This window comes from Mastigoproctus giganteus, chromosome 3 (genome assembly GCF_048544385.1).
Source record: "Mastigoproctus giganteus isolate SK-2022 chromosome 3, ASM4854438v1, whole genome shotgun sequence".
NCBI classification, from domain to species: domain Eukaryota; kingdom Metazoa; phylum Arthropoda; class Arachnida; order Uropygi; family Thelyphonidae; genus Mastigoproctus; species Mastigoproctus giganteus.
The window spans coordinates 77,911,626-77,927,970 of NC_143577.1; the positions used below are offsets into that span (position 1 = coordinate 77,911,626).

General features: G+C 37.2%; 1 protein-coding gene across 1 annotated transcript in view; it reads right to left on the reverse strand.

The window, feature by feature from the left end:
• LOC150088097 (delta(24)-sterol reductase-like) overlaps nucleotides 1-16,345 on the reverse strand; it is a 50,212-nt gene that overhangs the window by 31,026 nt on the left and 2,841 nt on the right. The window contains exons 2-4 of the mRNA XM_090370017.1: nucleotides 14,115-14,233; nucleotides 10,184-10,450; nucleotides 3,052-3,192 (exon numbers count right to left, since the gene is read on the reverse strand). Coding sequence (XP_090226143.1) covers nucleotides 3,052-3,192; nucleotides 10,184-10,450; nucleotides 14,115-14,222 — 516 coding nt within the window. The 5' untranslated portion in view covers nucleotides 14,223-14,233. The remainder of the gene's footprint in view (nucleotides 1-3,051; nucleotides 3,193-10,183; nucleotides 10,451-14,114; nucleotides 14,234-16,345) is intronic.

A 16,345-nucleotide genomic window follows, 5' to 3' on the forward strand; every position in this document is an offset into this window, starting at 1 on the left:
ATCCCTTTGGCTCTTAATTCGTGCTTAGCAGCAGCAGCACTAATTGACTCGACAGATGCGAACAATGCGTTCCCAGTAAAGTCTCTCATAATCTGTTCATTATATGGAAATTTTCTTCGTTCTACTGAAACTATTATAAATGTAATTACCCAGGGAAATTTGAAATTTTTAAAAAAAAATTGTAAATCAAATTTCTCTATAAAGAAGTTTGTTAAACAGAGGTCCGACTTGTATATGTCAAAATATTTTTGGTGCCCTCCTGAACTGCCGCTTGTAAGCAATGCTTACTTCACCTACCCACTTATGGCACCCCTGATCTATTGTGGAAAAAGTCATTATATTTTTAAATAAAATTGGCATTGGGACCTCTGTGAAGCGAGTACGTAAAACTTTTCACATTAATTCTCCAACTGGTATATTCAAGAAGGGAAAATCTTAATTTCTTTATATTAGAAGGAAATACTCATTTATTTTACATTGAGAGATGTAGGATAAACTACTATATAATGAGATTAAATAATGTACAATAAGTTGGAGTATCCTTAGCATTTTTGTTATAATTATAATATAATCAGGAAAATTCAAAAATCTGGCAAGGATCAGGTTCCAAGGTTTCCGGATTTAGGAGGTTTGCCTCTATACAGAAACTAGCTATCTTTACTGCAAACAAGAGAATCATTCTTTAATGAGTTAACACTCCTTAATTGACTTGAACTGTCACACTGGAAATAGAAGCATAATTACTATTGATAAATTGGACTGAAAGGGGCCGAAAATCCCAACAAAGGAAAGCCCCCCTCCCTCAGTTCAGACAAGTAGTCTTTGCTATCCTTTCCTCAAAATTATTTCTTGCACATGAGCTCCCAAACTTTAGGACCAACCCTGATTAGGAAAAACCCCTTTATTATGAGATCTGTCTGTTTTAAATCTAATCAAAGCTTTGTATCAGTGAAAGGACCTGTACGAGGTCTGAATACAAAAAAGACTTTATTGATTAAAAAAGAAGAGGTAGATAGAGGGCCAACATAATAAGTAAAAATAAGGGAGGGGTAACCACGTTAGATTCGTGTGCACTACCTGCTCCACCAAACCGCATGTTGAAGTTTTACAAGTGTCTTAGGCCTGTGAAGCAACCATAATGAGCACAAAAGCGACAATTTGCTTGCATCAAGTTTTGTGTAAAGAATGAAAAAAAAAAATGGTGCGTAAATTTTCCCATATGTTAAGAGCTACATTTGGTGATGCTTGTTTAAGTAAGGTTGCCGTTTATTAGTCTAAGATTGTTTTCGAAATGGCCAAAATTCTGTCCAACGTTCAGGTTGGATAGAATGTCAAGTTGACCTTACACCTGACCTTCCAGCAGTGATAAAATGCGTGCCAAAGCATTTCATCACTGCTTGAAATACATTGATGGATTAGGAATCGCCTTAAACTCATGCCAGGAAATTTTGATAAAAAACCTCAGCATGCATCGAGTGTCAACAAAATTTGTTTCAAGATTACTAAATAATAACCAAACGCTCACTATTGAGAGCTTATGAGGAGCTGGAAAGGAAGAAGATTTGACGACACTCCATCCATCTAAAAGAATGCGACTATGGGACTTAGGGCTTGTAGTTGAAGACTTACTGCGATGTTTTCGGAAGTGACAGTAATGTTGACACTCTCATATCACTGTGGGAGAGGAGAATATGTTGGTTTTTTTTTGGGTAAATAGCCTTAGAACTCTAATCAGATTTGTATATATGTTGAGAAATTACACTCATTAAACTCTTTTAATGAGTGTAACTCCTCCTGATGACAACCATACTCATTATGCAGTCTTTAACTTTGTGAAAAGGATGTAGAATAAGTTTGCAGTACAACTAGTCAGTCTGTCAACTGAAAAACGGTAAAAATTAAAATTTGAACGCCAACAATTTTTGTTTGCGTATTTAGTGCGAAAAAAAAAATAATAAAAAAAAAAAAATAATAATAATTAGAAACACTTTTCTGGAGTTACTGTAAAATTGGCACAACCCCAACTGCAAAAGCTGAGTGATCAAGTGAAAAGATACAGAAGTACATGTATTTGAGTAACTTCTAACCATGTGCTGTTCTTATACTCTATTTTATAAATTCCTCTAACCTTACGTTCATCCCCAGGCAGTGTTCTAACTATAAAAAGTGTGCCCCAAAGCACAGTTTCATGTGGCTCCCCCTGATAATTTTGGTAAAAACTAAAAAAAATCCTTAAAAATTACCCTGGAGGCAGCAGCTTTTAAAAAAAATATTGTGAAAAAAAAATTAGTGTCCATAGACATAGTAAATTTTATCATAAACAATTTTTACTCAATTAAATTTTTTTGTTTCGGGCAGGAGGGCAGTGGGCCCCTTTTGATCATGGCCCCCAATACACCGCATTGGCTGCACTGGCATAGTTACGCCACTGTCCCCAGGTATAAACAATTTATTTAAGTCAACTTTTACTTTACACGAACTAAAAGGGAATGAACAATATATTGTCCATTATGTCCATAATAAAGGGGCTCACATCTGGTGAGTATGGGCTTGGCACACCCAGGGCCCCCCGAGCTGGATATCATCATTCTTCTCTTTCTTGGTAATTCCTTTCTACTTCTCTCTCTCTGTCTCTCAGGGTAACTCGGGAATTTTTTTTTTTTGGCTGGTGCAGCACAAGCCTGAGGTTTCCTTGCACCATATGGCCAATAATAAAACTGGGATTATGCTTCTGAGCTAGCTACCAGAGGTGATTTCGAAGAATATAAACGTACATCCGATACTCATAGTTGCTCACTTTACATATTTAAGTTTCAGGACATCAACAGAACCTAACCGTTCACTGCTTAATATAGGGAGCTTGTGTTTGTGAATTCTACTTGGGGACAATTCACAAATTATATAATAAAAAGGATAGTAAAAGTGACATGTTATGCTATGGGTGGGAGGAAAGTGGAGGGTGCGAAAAAAAAATCTATGTAATTTGTCAGTATACTGTTGCCAAATGTCAAAAAATTAGAGAGTAAAAAAAAAAAAAAAAAACATATATACCTCAAGTTCCCAAAATATGCTGCGCGAATGTCGATGATAGTAGTCCCGAAGGGGGATATATTCATAGCTCGCTCCTTTTTTTAAATGGCTCTCCACATGCTTGTAAAACCAAGGCTTGTAGAAGTTGTTAATTTTGTTGATCTGAAAATGTCATTAGTGAATTACTGGTAATAAAGTGCAAAAAATAAAATGAATATGTATTTAAATAAACCACTAATGATTATACTAATTAAAAGATTAACTGAAATATACTTAAATTAAATTACAAGCATTGAAAATAATTTTAATCATGATATGATTCTCAATGAGTGATCACCAACCACACCAGACAAGTTGATTTTTTTTTTTTTTTTTTTAAGTATGGACGATTGGATGTTTGTTTTTTTTTGCACATCACCTACTTTGTTTGGAGTTCTTGTTGTGGTATGGTTTTAGGAAATCAGCAACTAAGGCCATATTACTCCGTGTATACTGTTTGTAACGTGAGCAAGATTTGCAGAACTCAGGGCAGAACAGAATAATGTGCCACCCCTGCAAACCCCGACTGGGGTAGGATAGTGCAAGCACCTTGGGTGCACGATTTCAAAGGCAAGTTGCCCTGCTAACCTGACAAGGGTAAGATTCATGCTAGCACTCCCCAGAGTGCAGGATATTCGAGAGCAAAGCACTCACACAGGAGCACCTGTTCCTGTGACTTTCAACTCCCTTCTCCATCCCCTACCTTCGCCTAACTTAGAGTGGACTGCCTTCCTTATTGGTCCACTCCAACTACTGTTCCCCACATTCTGACCTCTTCTTCTTTCTCCCCCATATACTCTCTTCAAAAAAAAAATTTATTTTTTTATAGCCTCAATTTTTTTTTCTTCTCTTTTCTTTTTTATTATTTTTATGGCCTGTCAGGAATCTTAGGCGACCCTGGCAGAGGCCAGCCAGAGTATAATGGTTAGCCTGGCTCATCTCCCACTGGTTGTGGCGGGCAATGTAGGGTCCCACTAGGGGCCCTGCAGCCAAGCAGCCAGAGACACAACAGAACAAAGCACAATACTGTAAACCAGACATTACTTTTTCAGGCTGTGCAGTAGTTCTGCATTCCATCGCAGAGCACATATGGCGCAGATGTGAGACACATCTGCGCCAGACGCTGGTGGCACCTAAACCTAAATACTATGCCACTATATTTGTAATGTAGAGTTCCATTAGGGGCCCTGTGGCCAAGATGCCAGAGAAACAGAGCCCAACAATATTATACACATACGTGCCACACACATTTTTGTGTGTGGCACGCATGTGTATAAAAAAGAGTACAGATGGCACAGTTATGGGAGACAACAAGTGGCACATTACCATAAACACTATGCCACACTGTCTGTAAACTGCATGTGTTCTGCACTCAATTTTCTGTTTGCTGGAAGAAAAACTACAGTTTCAGGGAGAAAACTCATGCAACCCTCGCTTGAGACCGATTAACTTGGCCACGTGAAAAACACCCATAAAAATTCCTCACATCATTGACGGGACTCTAACTCAAGTCTTTTCTACCCGGTGTGGAGAGGACGGCAATTCTACCAACTGTGCTACTCACGAGGGCTTGTTCACAGTGTGCCAAGTCACGGCATGCTTGTTCTTCACAAAATCTTTAATCATGCTTCAGTATATGTTCACAGGTAAATGTTAATGTTGCACAGGATGAAAACTAAGAATAACTTACTATGGGTGGGTGGAAACCCTACTCCCTTCGCCGAGATCGGTCTCAGCCAGCGCCGGCCACTAGCATGTTCAACTGGTTCTGTTGAACAGAGCCCGCGCTCAAATGGTCTAAATAATAATATTATCCACGTCTTTTCTGCATTTCTATCAATGAGCTACCACCTCTTAATATCTGGTTACCCACATTATTGTCACTCCAAGATCTGTAAAATTGGAAAATTTGAACAGCATAAAATTTGAAAAAATTAAAAAAATCACTATTACAAAAATACCCCGTATAAGTTTTGCACAGTATCCCAGGGTCCCGCAAGTAATTCTTGAACGTGGTTCCGCAAATATCGGGGCTGGCCCTATCCTCAGCTGAAGCAGCTGAGGCCCTCAAGAATTATAGTGTCTGACAGGATTTGAATCCAAATTTCTCCAAAAGAGCGACAAGTAGCAAACCTACTATACTGTCACGGAGGATATATCAGGAAGCTGATATCTGTAATTAAAAACATACATGTATAACATAAACTAAACCACTTTTGTCCGTGCTCCCGTCGTTGATTTGCATAAATTTGTAGTATGTACTCTTTATTGTGGGATTTTAAATGAATCAATTTCTTTAGTTCTGTATAGGAAATTTAACTAAATGTACTTAGGATTAGATGATGGTTTTTAGGAGTATAAGCAACTAAGGCCATATTGCTCCGGGAATATGCGGTGGTCATTCCCTGACCTTTCTGCATCCTCCGTATTTGGTGGTGACGGGCTCGAACCCCAGTCTAATCAAGGATTAGATGACTGATAAAGGAAAAGGGGGAAGAGTTATAGACCACTACATTAAAGGCCCCTTAGATATCTTACGTATATTTCTCAGAGTGGTTTATATTGCTCAAGATAAAAGAAAATTGGTTTATAGAAGGGGGCGGGGAAAACATCATCCGCACTCTATAACCATGATGGTCATTTACATGAACTCGTCTGGCAAGGTCTGAATTCGAATCCCGATTGAGAGCGGAGGAATTGTTAAAACCTCTTCAATCAGGGCTGGGGTTATACAATCTCAGGCAGAAGGAGTGGGATCTGTCTGGTGTTATTCCGGGATTTCAGCCAACGTATGAATGCAAATCGGGAAGTGAACATACACTTGTTTGGAAATAATACACGATAAAACGCCATTAACTGAAGTACCGTGGAAACGGGTGCACTATGAATTGTGTAATTGATGTGACAAAATTCCCAGAGAACAAGAACCAAAACTCTCACGTGAGACCGATTAATTCTGCCACTGTTCTTCTCAGGACCGTATAGAGCAAGCAGCCCCACCTAAGCAGGGATTAACATGGAAATTTTTACAAGTAGCAATGCACGTTAATAAAATAACTTATTTTTAAGTACATGCATGACATTACCGATATTTACGCGCATTGGTTCATTCCAAGCCCTAGGGTAAATAATCTCACTGGTCACTGCCCTTTTCCTCCAATTCCTCTCTAATAAAAGCTCCCACGACCTGAGCAGCCTATATGATGTCCGGCCGAGGAAGCTTATCCACGTAGCCCCCCCGGGTGTCCCTAGTTCTTTCCTTTCCCTCCGATGGTGGGGAATGGATGAGAAAGGTAGGGAAGAACAAGGAAAAGAACAGTGCACATCAAGCCCTCAAACAATACACTCGTATTGTTTACCAATTACATCTAGATCTGCTCAATGTTTTTTGGGTGCGGGCTGAACGACCTTCTACCTTTTTTTTTATCGCAGTCCAAATATATATTTATAAGCATCAACTTTATACTAGTATAATTGTACATAAAAAAAAAAAGAAGCCATGTGAATATGGCTTCTAAAAAAGAAGCTTATGTGAATAATATAATCAAGTGAACATAACATTAACATAATACTGTATAAAGGCGGTTAGAAATTTGATTATAACATACTTATTGTAACATTCAAATAAAGGAAACATTAATGGGAACCTTGAGCTTGCACTTTTTCACATAACATTTCAAACTTTGGTGATAAGTTAGTTACAGATATTCGTAAAATTGCTTCTAGCTGTAAGCTGGTGACGAAATTTGTTTTATTATTATTATTAGCCATATGGTGCAAGGAAGCCTGAGGCTTATGTTGTTGGGGGACTGGTGCATCCTTGGCAGGACTTGAACAAAATTACACTGTTCAATTTGAGTGGAAAAAGTACTAATTTTGCTTCAAATGCTTTGACGTTGAAAAATATATTGCAACTTTTATTCTTCCGTGTAACTTAATATTAAAGTTCATCGAAGTGTTCCATTATGTCAGCCTGAAAAGGACAGTTTCCATATCCAGTTCAAATCATTAAATTCTGGGACTGCCGTTTTTCTCACTCATAAAAAAGTTCTACTTCGTTACGCAATTTTAAAAATCAGCCAAACACTTTTCCTCTGCTTAACCATCTTACTCTGGAGTGATAAAGAATGTCTTTACACTCTGAAATAATAAATTTGGAAAGTCTTCATATTGTCAGTTAGACCGGGGTTCGAGCCCGTCACCACCAAATACGGAGGATGCGGAAAGGTCAGGAAATGACCACCGCATATCCCGGAGCATTATGGCCTTAGTTGCTAATGCTCCTAAAAACCAAAATAACTAACTAACTACATTGTCAGTGGTTTAAAGCACTCGATCTTAAAAAATTAACAATTGATACCACAACATTCATAATTTCATCGCAATTTAGCACCTCTGACATTAATGCTTGTTTATGTATAATGCAGTTTATGTGTAACGCAGTTGGTTTCTCTGATTCTGTTTCTTCCATCTTATGATTCTTTTTACCAATCAATTCGATACCTGTTCCACTCAATATTTTTTTGCACCGTCAGTAGTCACATTCAATAACTTCTTCTAGTCGACACTTAAAAGAATATTACATCCTGCTGTCACACCTTTTCATGAACATACTCAGAGCCGTGCAAACCCGGTGGTGCGCTGCACCATGGGAGCAATGACTAAGGGGCGGCAGAGACGGTAAAGACTAATGTTCTCTAAACACTAAAAGTTCAATGTATCGAAGAATGTGTTTTGTTGTATTTTATATTAGCAAATAATGAATTAAAATTAAAACTTTATTTTTTATTTTTATTTTTTTCAATATTTCTCAATTGTCTGACGGAAGGAAACGACCCTCTGGTTATGAATACAGGAAAAAAAAAAAAAAAGCAACCAAATAAAAGAAGCACAATTTCGATTACCAGGTTTCTGGACATCTAGCCACAGCCAGGTCTATTGACTTTGATTTCTTCTAGCTTTACTACTATTGATGAAGAAACTGAAACACGTGAATTATCACCTGTCCAAGATGTTGATATTCCAATTCAGCAAGAAACACTAGGTGCAAGTGAAGCAAATTCATACTGTGTTTTGACAATAACAATATAGGAAACAATAACAAAACATTTATATAATGTTTTGTTATTATTTTATTATAAGCATTTTTATTTTAAGTTTATATATATGTAGTTTTATTTCATTGTCTGCAGCCAAAGCAAAATAAATGGATTTTCGTTTTTTTATTTTATTTTTAACATATTTACTTCATGTATCATGATATGTTATTTTGTGTTTAAAAAATAAAATAAAAAATTGTATTTTTTTTAAATTCCAAAAAAAAAAAAAAAAATACATACACACACACACACATATATATATATATATATATATATATATATATATAAGAAAAATGGCCATGGGAGGATAGGGGCGGCAATAAGAAGTTTGCATCAGGGCTACTATATAGCCTAGCACATACTACAGACAAATCTTCAGTAATATTAAAATCTGTATCAGTTCTTCTGACAATAGCTGGACTGACCTTACCAGGGAAACCCGGTGGACCGGTGGCCAGTGTGATTTTCAATATTACATTCTGACCTCCGGTACATACTTTGTTTTCCCTAGTAAGAATTTTTGACCCAATCTGCCTCTGTCTGACAATAATTAAAAGTTATGAGGTGGTGTCAACAATATTTGTACTTTCATCCACAGCTACTGAGAAAAAAAAAAAAAAATCTCAAACTTTTCAATGTTGTTTATGAGTGTAGATTGAATATATTCGTCAATAAGTTCTGTTCGTCTTGCCATTGTATTCCTTGACAATGAAATATTATTGAATAAATCAATTTTTTCGGGACATATTTCTTCAGCAAGGTATTCTTTGATGATATCACCGTCAGAACACGATTTACACTAGAAGCCAATATATGTGCAATTTTCAAGCTGTCTTTAAGAGGGGATTTATTTTCATTAATTGTTTTCCTAAACAAAATTGTTCCTCTTGTAAAGATTTTTTTAAAGATTCTAATTTAGATTCTCTAATTTTCTCTGTAAATTTATCATATTGACTTGCATGGTTTTTTTTTTTGGATCATTTCTTTGAATATTACATTTGTTCACAACCTCTGTTGTCTCTGCATATTAAACACAATTTTTACACGAGACTCAATACAAAAATATAGTGAACTCCATTTATCTTTAAATTCTCGATGTTCTGAGTCAACCGTGCTTTCCTTCACTTCACTCATTTTTGCAGTATGGGTTATAAATTTTTTCAGTTCAAAAATATGACGAAACTAGTGTAACAATGTTAGTTTTTAAAAGAGGATACCTTTCCCACACTCCAGTGATATTAACCAACACCGTATGTAGAATCAACTAACCGATGCGACGTGCGTAGGTGGACTGATTTCTTTGCAGGAGTCACTAGTCATTTCACCCATGTAGATTAAACCAAATTATCAGAGTGATGTATTTTTTCGTACAGAAAACATTATACCATTTCTAGCATACTAATTACTTTGCTATATAATAATATATTTACTTTTTTGTTTCAGTAGTTTTTTTTTTTTTTTTTTTTCAATACTTAATATTGAAAGTGTCGGTGAGCCTGAATTGGCCCGCAGGCCAGTGATTGCATATACTTGATCTAGATGAAAATAAATAAATGTCACAATAGGGCCACCAGAAATATAAATTCATCTGCCCAAGCATATGTGTTTGCTGGACGAAAAACCCAAGTTTCCAGGAAGATAAAACCTTGCTATCTACATCTGAAACCAACTAACTCACCCAATGAGTGAAAAACAAAGTCCCTCACATCACCTATGGGATTCGAACCCAAGCCTTTTTCATCTAGTGTGGGAAAGAGGGTGACGATAACACCGTTCTAACCATGCACATTATCTAGATGATTTTATAAGTTTAGTATTCTTCAAAAAAAAAAAAAAATATATATATATATATATATATATATATATATCCATGTGCATGGCAATATTTTAAATCTTACCCAGTGGTACGCCAGGTGAGGTCTACTTATGTACACATGTTGATAAACACTGATACTTGTATATATATATTAATAAACACTGATATGTGTATATATATTAATAAATGCTGATACCACCTTTTCTTTCTTAATATCATCTGTGAAGTCAGCAGTCATTACTACTCCAGTAGTTGAACTAAACAAGATCCCTTCCACAAAATCACTTGCATTAGGCTTCATAGTTTCAGTTCTAAATAGCTCTACCATCTCTTCAAAGGAATAGACAGGCAAGTATCTAAGTTTCACGTACTCCTTGGCTGGACGAATTGCCAATACAACGCTGCACAACAGACCCAGAGTTCCATGAGACCAAGGAATGGCATAATACAAATCAGAATTTTCCTCCTACAGTTCATAAAATAAAACAAAACAAATCATTTTTTGGAACTTATCATAATTGAGAAACACTGAAAAGATAAATACTTTGCACCATTTTCAGGAAATTTTTCAATATTTGCATATGAATTGTGTACTATTTTTACTATTGATTGAAGTAACTCATACTCAGAGGATAATTCTACAGTGAGAGATCCAAAAATAAATTATTTATGGGAAAATAGACTACTGTATATGCAAGCGATCTATACTATTCTGGCCACTTTATTAGGAACATGAACTAATAGCAACTAGAACCGCTAGATATTTCACCGGAAAGAATTTATTGGTAACTCTCTAAGAAGCAGCAAGATCAGCCAGAGTATATTCTAGTTGCCTCTGCTCTGCCAGATAGTGACTGGAGAAAAACCGAGAATAGTGCATATGCGGGAAACATTGTCGAGGCCACATTATGTCAAGGAGTTTGGCATATTCTTGCCGTGTGTGCGCTAAATCCAAAAATGTCATTACTTCAATGTGTCTTTCCCACCATTTCTTACAACTGAATACATCACAAATAGTCAAAACAAAAGAACAAACTTATACGAAAAGATCTAAACCTCCTAAACACTTTCTCTCTCATTTCACAAATATATGTGGTCTCAGTTCCAATCTCAGTGATGTCCATTTACAATTATAGTCTGCCAATCCCCAATTGCAATTTCTGACAGGGTTCCAATTATTGGTTGATTCAGCAACTCCTCAGTTCAGTTGTACTAATTATTCGCTGTAAGATTCCTTTCGCTTCAAAGGTAGCACTTGTGCATACATCAGCTCTGACATTCCCTATTAGAAACTTAAAAATTTGGAATTTCCTCTTTTTGATCTCCTCTGGCTTAAAATCTCTATACTTCATTCTGTTAAATTCACCTGTTGCCTCTATCGTTCTCCCAACTCCACTAATCAATTTGAACTCTATAGAACTTGACATTCTCCAGTCCAACTTTCCTAACAGTGAGGTAATTTTCCTTGGTTATGTTAATGTCACAATTCCAGCTGGCTTCCGTTTTCCAGTCACACGGACACAGTTGATCAAGATTTTGAGGCTTTTATAATTACTAATGTCCTTGCACGGATTGTTAGCCTAGTGGCTAGCATAGTTGGTGTAATCACCATCCCAGAAGCACGGCAGGAGTGTGCAGCGCCTGTGTGCAAAAATTTATACGGGGCCCCATTAATTAAAAACATCAGAAAATAATATTCTAAAATTTAACAATTTCTCTCCAAATCAACCCAAAATTATCACTATTAATTTTTTCAAGTTATTAATTATCAACAATTTCAATTTATAGATTAATAATGTCATGAAACAAGACTACATCGAATTATTTTTTAAGTACTTTGCAACGAATTTTATCTCCTGGCGCATGTGTGCATCGCACTCATTGCAAACATGGATGGCGCATCCCTGCACAGTCCTCTCCACACTGGGTGGAAAAGACTTGGGTTCGTGTCCCGTCGATGACGAGAGGAATTTTTATGGTCCTTTTCACAGCGTGGCTGAGTTAGTCAGTCTCAGGCGAGGCTAGCATGCTTTTTTCTTCAGGAAACTTAGGTTTTTCGTCTAGCAAATAGAAAATCGACCTCAGAACACACACAATTTACAGAAGGTATATACAGAGCAATATGACCTTAGTCGCTAATGCTCCTATAAAAAACTCCAATAATGTGGTCTTTTGTCAAAAAACCTTTCAACGATCTTGATGTCCAGAAAGTGCCAGGTCCTGATGGTTTTCTCCTCTTGTCAAAACCTGTGCTCCTGGGCTTACTCCTGTTCTGTGTCGCCTCCTTACACTTTCTTATTCCATTGGTAATTTTCCTTCTGCTCGGAAATTTGCTCATATCCTGCCAGTTCCTAAAAAGGGTGACAAATCCCTCCCATACTATTATTGTTCCATTGAATTTACTTCTGCTCTTTCTATAGTGGGGAAATTCATTAACAGCCAACTTCTAATCTATCTTGAAACTTTTCTTCTAATTAATGATTGCCAATATGGATTCCATCAGATTCGATCCACTAGTGATATCCTGGCTTACATTACCCATCTATGGACAAATTCAATGGATACGTTTGGTGAAATTCAAGCAGTTGTTCTTGACATTTCAATGGCTTATGATCATGTTTGGAATAAAGGTCTTCTGAATAAGCTTCCATCTTATGGATTGCCAACTGTTTTTGCAATTGGGTATCCAGTTTTCTCTCTAACCACTCACTGCGAGCGATGGCAGATGGTTCTCTATCTTCGAACTAATCCATTAATGCTGGCGTTCCCCAAGATTCAGTTCTTTCTCCCACTCTTTACTTCTTGTATATTAATGACCTTCTTCCACTGACTGGAAATCCTATCCATAGTTTACCTGATGGTAGCACATTGCATTCCACCTTCAGGTTGAGAAATGTTGCCCTTACAAACAGCTTCAACTTATCAAATATCCACTATCAAATCCTTAAATGCTGATCTCCAGAGGGGTAAAGATATCTCAGTTAATTTAATCCTTCTAAAACTCAGTCCTGTCTTATCTAACAAAAAAATTCTTCGACGATGCTCAGATTTCTAGACAAGACCACATATTTCTATTAGGGTTACCCTGACCTCTAATCTCTCTCTCTTGGCATAAGCACATCACAAATATTTCTTCCTCTGCATCTAAAAAACTGGGGGTTTCCTCTTTTGCTCTCGGCGTTACTTTTCTTCTAAACAGCTACTCACTCTGTACAAATTTCAAATCCGCCTACCATGGAATAGTGTTGCCACATCTAGGGTGGTGCCCCCCCATAAACTCTCTAAGGTTTCTAGACTTCATTCAAAAGAGGGAAGATAGGTTAATGATCCATCTCTTATGCATTATCTCCACTCTCGCTCTCTCATAAACGTTCTGTTTTTGCTGCATAACTATTTCACAGATACTTCCATAGGTATTGTTCTTCTGAATTGGCTTTCATAGCTCTCTCTCTCTCTCTCTCTCTCTCTCTTTTCCAAACCAGTCCGGAAATGTGCTACTTTTCTTCTTCATTTATTTCTTCTACTTCTGTTTGTTTTCTGGAACAACCTACTCTCACACATATTTCCTGAAAATTAAGGTTTACAGAAATTCAAGTCTAATGTTTTTTTATCTTCTAAATCTTTAATCCAGCATGGTATGAAGTATTATAGGTTCTAATACCTTTCGTGTTTGAGATTTTCATAAAAAAATTAAACTTTATGTATTTGAAAACAAGCCTGTTCTACGGATCACCTACAAAACAAGCAGCCCCATGGCTACTCGAAACATTCTCAAAATCAAGATTCAATACAAGAATAAATGCAATATATGAGGCACTTCTATCCCTCTCCTCTGAATGAGATGGAAATTATCATCAAAACAGTCATGTACACTGTGAAACCCGCTTATCAAAAATGGGAATTCTCTCTTGGGAAGTTTAGATTACCAATACCATAGTTTAATACCAATACACCTTTTGGGAACAGTTAAAACTGAAACTTTTATTACATCTAAATAAGTATTCTTGTTCAGCCTGATTATTCTGATTTCGCCATAAGGATTCAGACTTTTTTTTAACTTCAAATATGTGTATATTCCAATAAGTTAATTTAAAATTTTTATCCATAAAATTTTATATAAAGCTAATCACCTTACTACAAAAGACAATGCTTCCATCACCCAATGCTAACTCATACTGTACACAGATTTCCTGAAATAATCCATACTTGTGAGAAGAAGACTCGATACCGCATCCCATTATCAGACCACCTAGAACACACACACACACACACACACACACACACACACACACAAAAAAAGAAAAAAAAAATGAAAAAGAAAAAAAAAATGAAAAAGAAAAAAAAAACTAATTATTTGGAAGGGGAATGATACGTGGTTTGCCATCATTTGAAGTTAAATGAAAATGAAAGACACTACGTGAGAATTCCTTTTAAAAGATTTACTGAAGCGTTACTTACCACGTCAATCAACATTTAATATGCCAGTTCTAGTGCCAGCAGACCATATCTTGCAGGACTGAAGACGGGGATCAGCAGAACCTAGAAACGCAGCCAACCGTGTTAATTGCAGAATGAGGTGGTCAAACCTGAATAAACAACTTAAAAGAAATTCTCACATAGTGTAACAATAGCTTTCATTTCCATTTAACTTCTAAAAAAATGAACATAAAACAGCACATCAATTAAACTGGAAACTTATCTTAAATTGCACACAAGTATAAATACGCTAAGCCAATTAATAAAATACAAATTCTATAATCTTGAGATAAAATTAGTTAATTTACAAAATGATTTCCTGCATTATGGGCGCAATATTAGGTCATGGATGGTTTGAATTTTTAAATTTTTTGAATCCATTTGCTACAAATATAAAAACCAATTAAATCTAAGCACAAATTAATAATTAGAATTCTCTGTCCATTTTCTGAATCATCTATTATTATTTATTTATTATTATTTTTTTTAAGTTCAGGATACAGAAATTTATTCAACCCATTTTTTTATTTTTAATCTTAAATGAGTTTTGCTTAAAGTTTCTCAACATTTTTGGTAATTACAAAGATGATCACACCAAGGTGCAGTGGCACAGCTGTTCCACGGCCCCTCTGGAACAACTGCACCAATACACGACTCTATTTATAAGCCACTAGAAATACATAGTGGACATAAATCATAGGATACCTACCTAGACATGGGTAGACCCACCTTTCACCCAGATAAGGGTAGTCACACAGCGAGGAATTGAGTCTAGATCATGAAAGCATTCCATAGGTATTTCCATCCACGCTTGCTGTACCGCTGCCCATAATTCCGTCGCATTCCTGGGTGGAGGATCCAAAGTTCGAAAGGACCTTTCCACAGCATCCCAAAGATGCTTCACAGGGTTCCTGTCTGGCGAACAGGGAGGCCATTCCATGGTGGTAAAATCTGCGGAATGCTCTTCGAACCATGTTCTAGTCACCACGGCTCTGTGGGGAGGTGCATTGCCCTACTGGAAGATTTTTTTGTTTTGTTTGTTTTTGTTAGTGCATCGGCTTCTGTAGCCATAATGCACCTCCCAAGGTTTTTGCAGTACTGTGATCCAAGCCCGAGGCGGGATTCGAACCCGCGACCTTTGGGTTGCCAGGTAGGCACTTTACCCACCCGGCTAGCCCGGTCGGCCCCTACTGGAAGAGTCACTTGCCCTGTGGGTGCCTCAGAAACTGAGGTTTTTTCGTCCAGCAAAACAGGCAAATCGACCAGAGAACACACGCAATTTACAGACACGAATACGGGTTAATGTAATCATTTACGGGTAACCCTAATATAGTAATTTGATTTTTAATTTTTGCCCTGTGTGTGCACAATGACCATTAAGGGATGCAGATGGCCTGCAAGGATGGCCACATAACCGTTCAGAGAAGCGCCTAAACGCCAGAGTTACCAACATGTGCCATTTAAACACGCCCCAGACCATTACCGACTGTACATCTGCCTGAACAGTTTCTTATTGACATGATGGATCCATAGCTTAATGCGGTTTCCATCAGATACGCACCTTTCTGTCTGCTCGAAATAACTGGAAACAGGATTCTTTGGACCAGGAGACCAGTCTCCCATCATCCAAGGTCCAGTGCTGATGTTCTTTCGTCCAGTTGAGGCGTAGAGTCCTGTGTCGTGGTGTTAGCAATGGGACTCAGGTGGGGCGGCAGCTCCCATAACCTAAAAACGTCTCCTGGTAGAGATATTTCTGGTACCTCCCTCGTTGAAGGCGGCGGTGATTTGTGCCACTGTCGCTCTCCGGTTCGCTGAAACAATGCAAGACAGACGTCGACGACCATGTTCATTCACCATCTTTCTCTGTAGATGGCAAGGTGGTCTG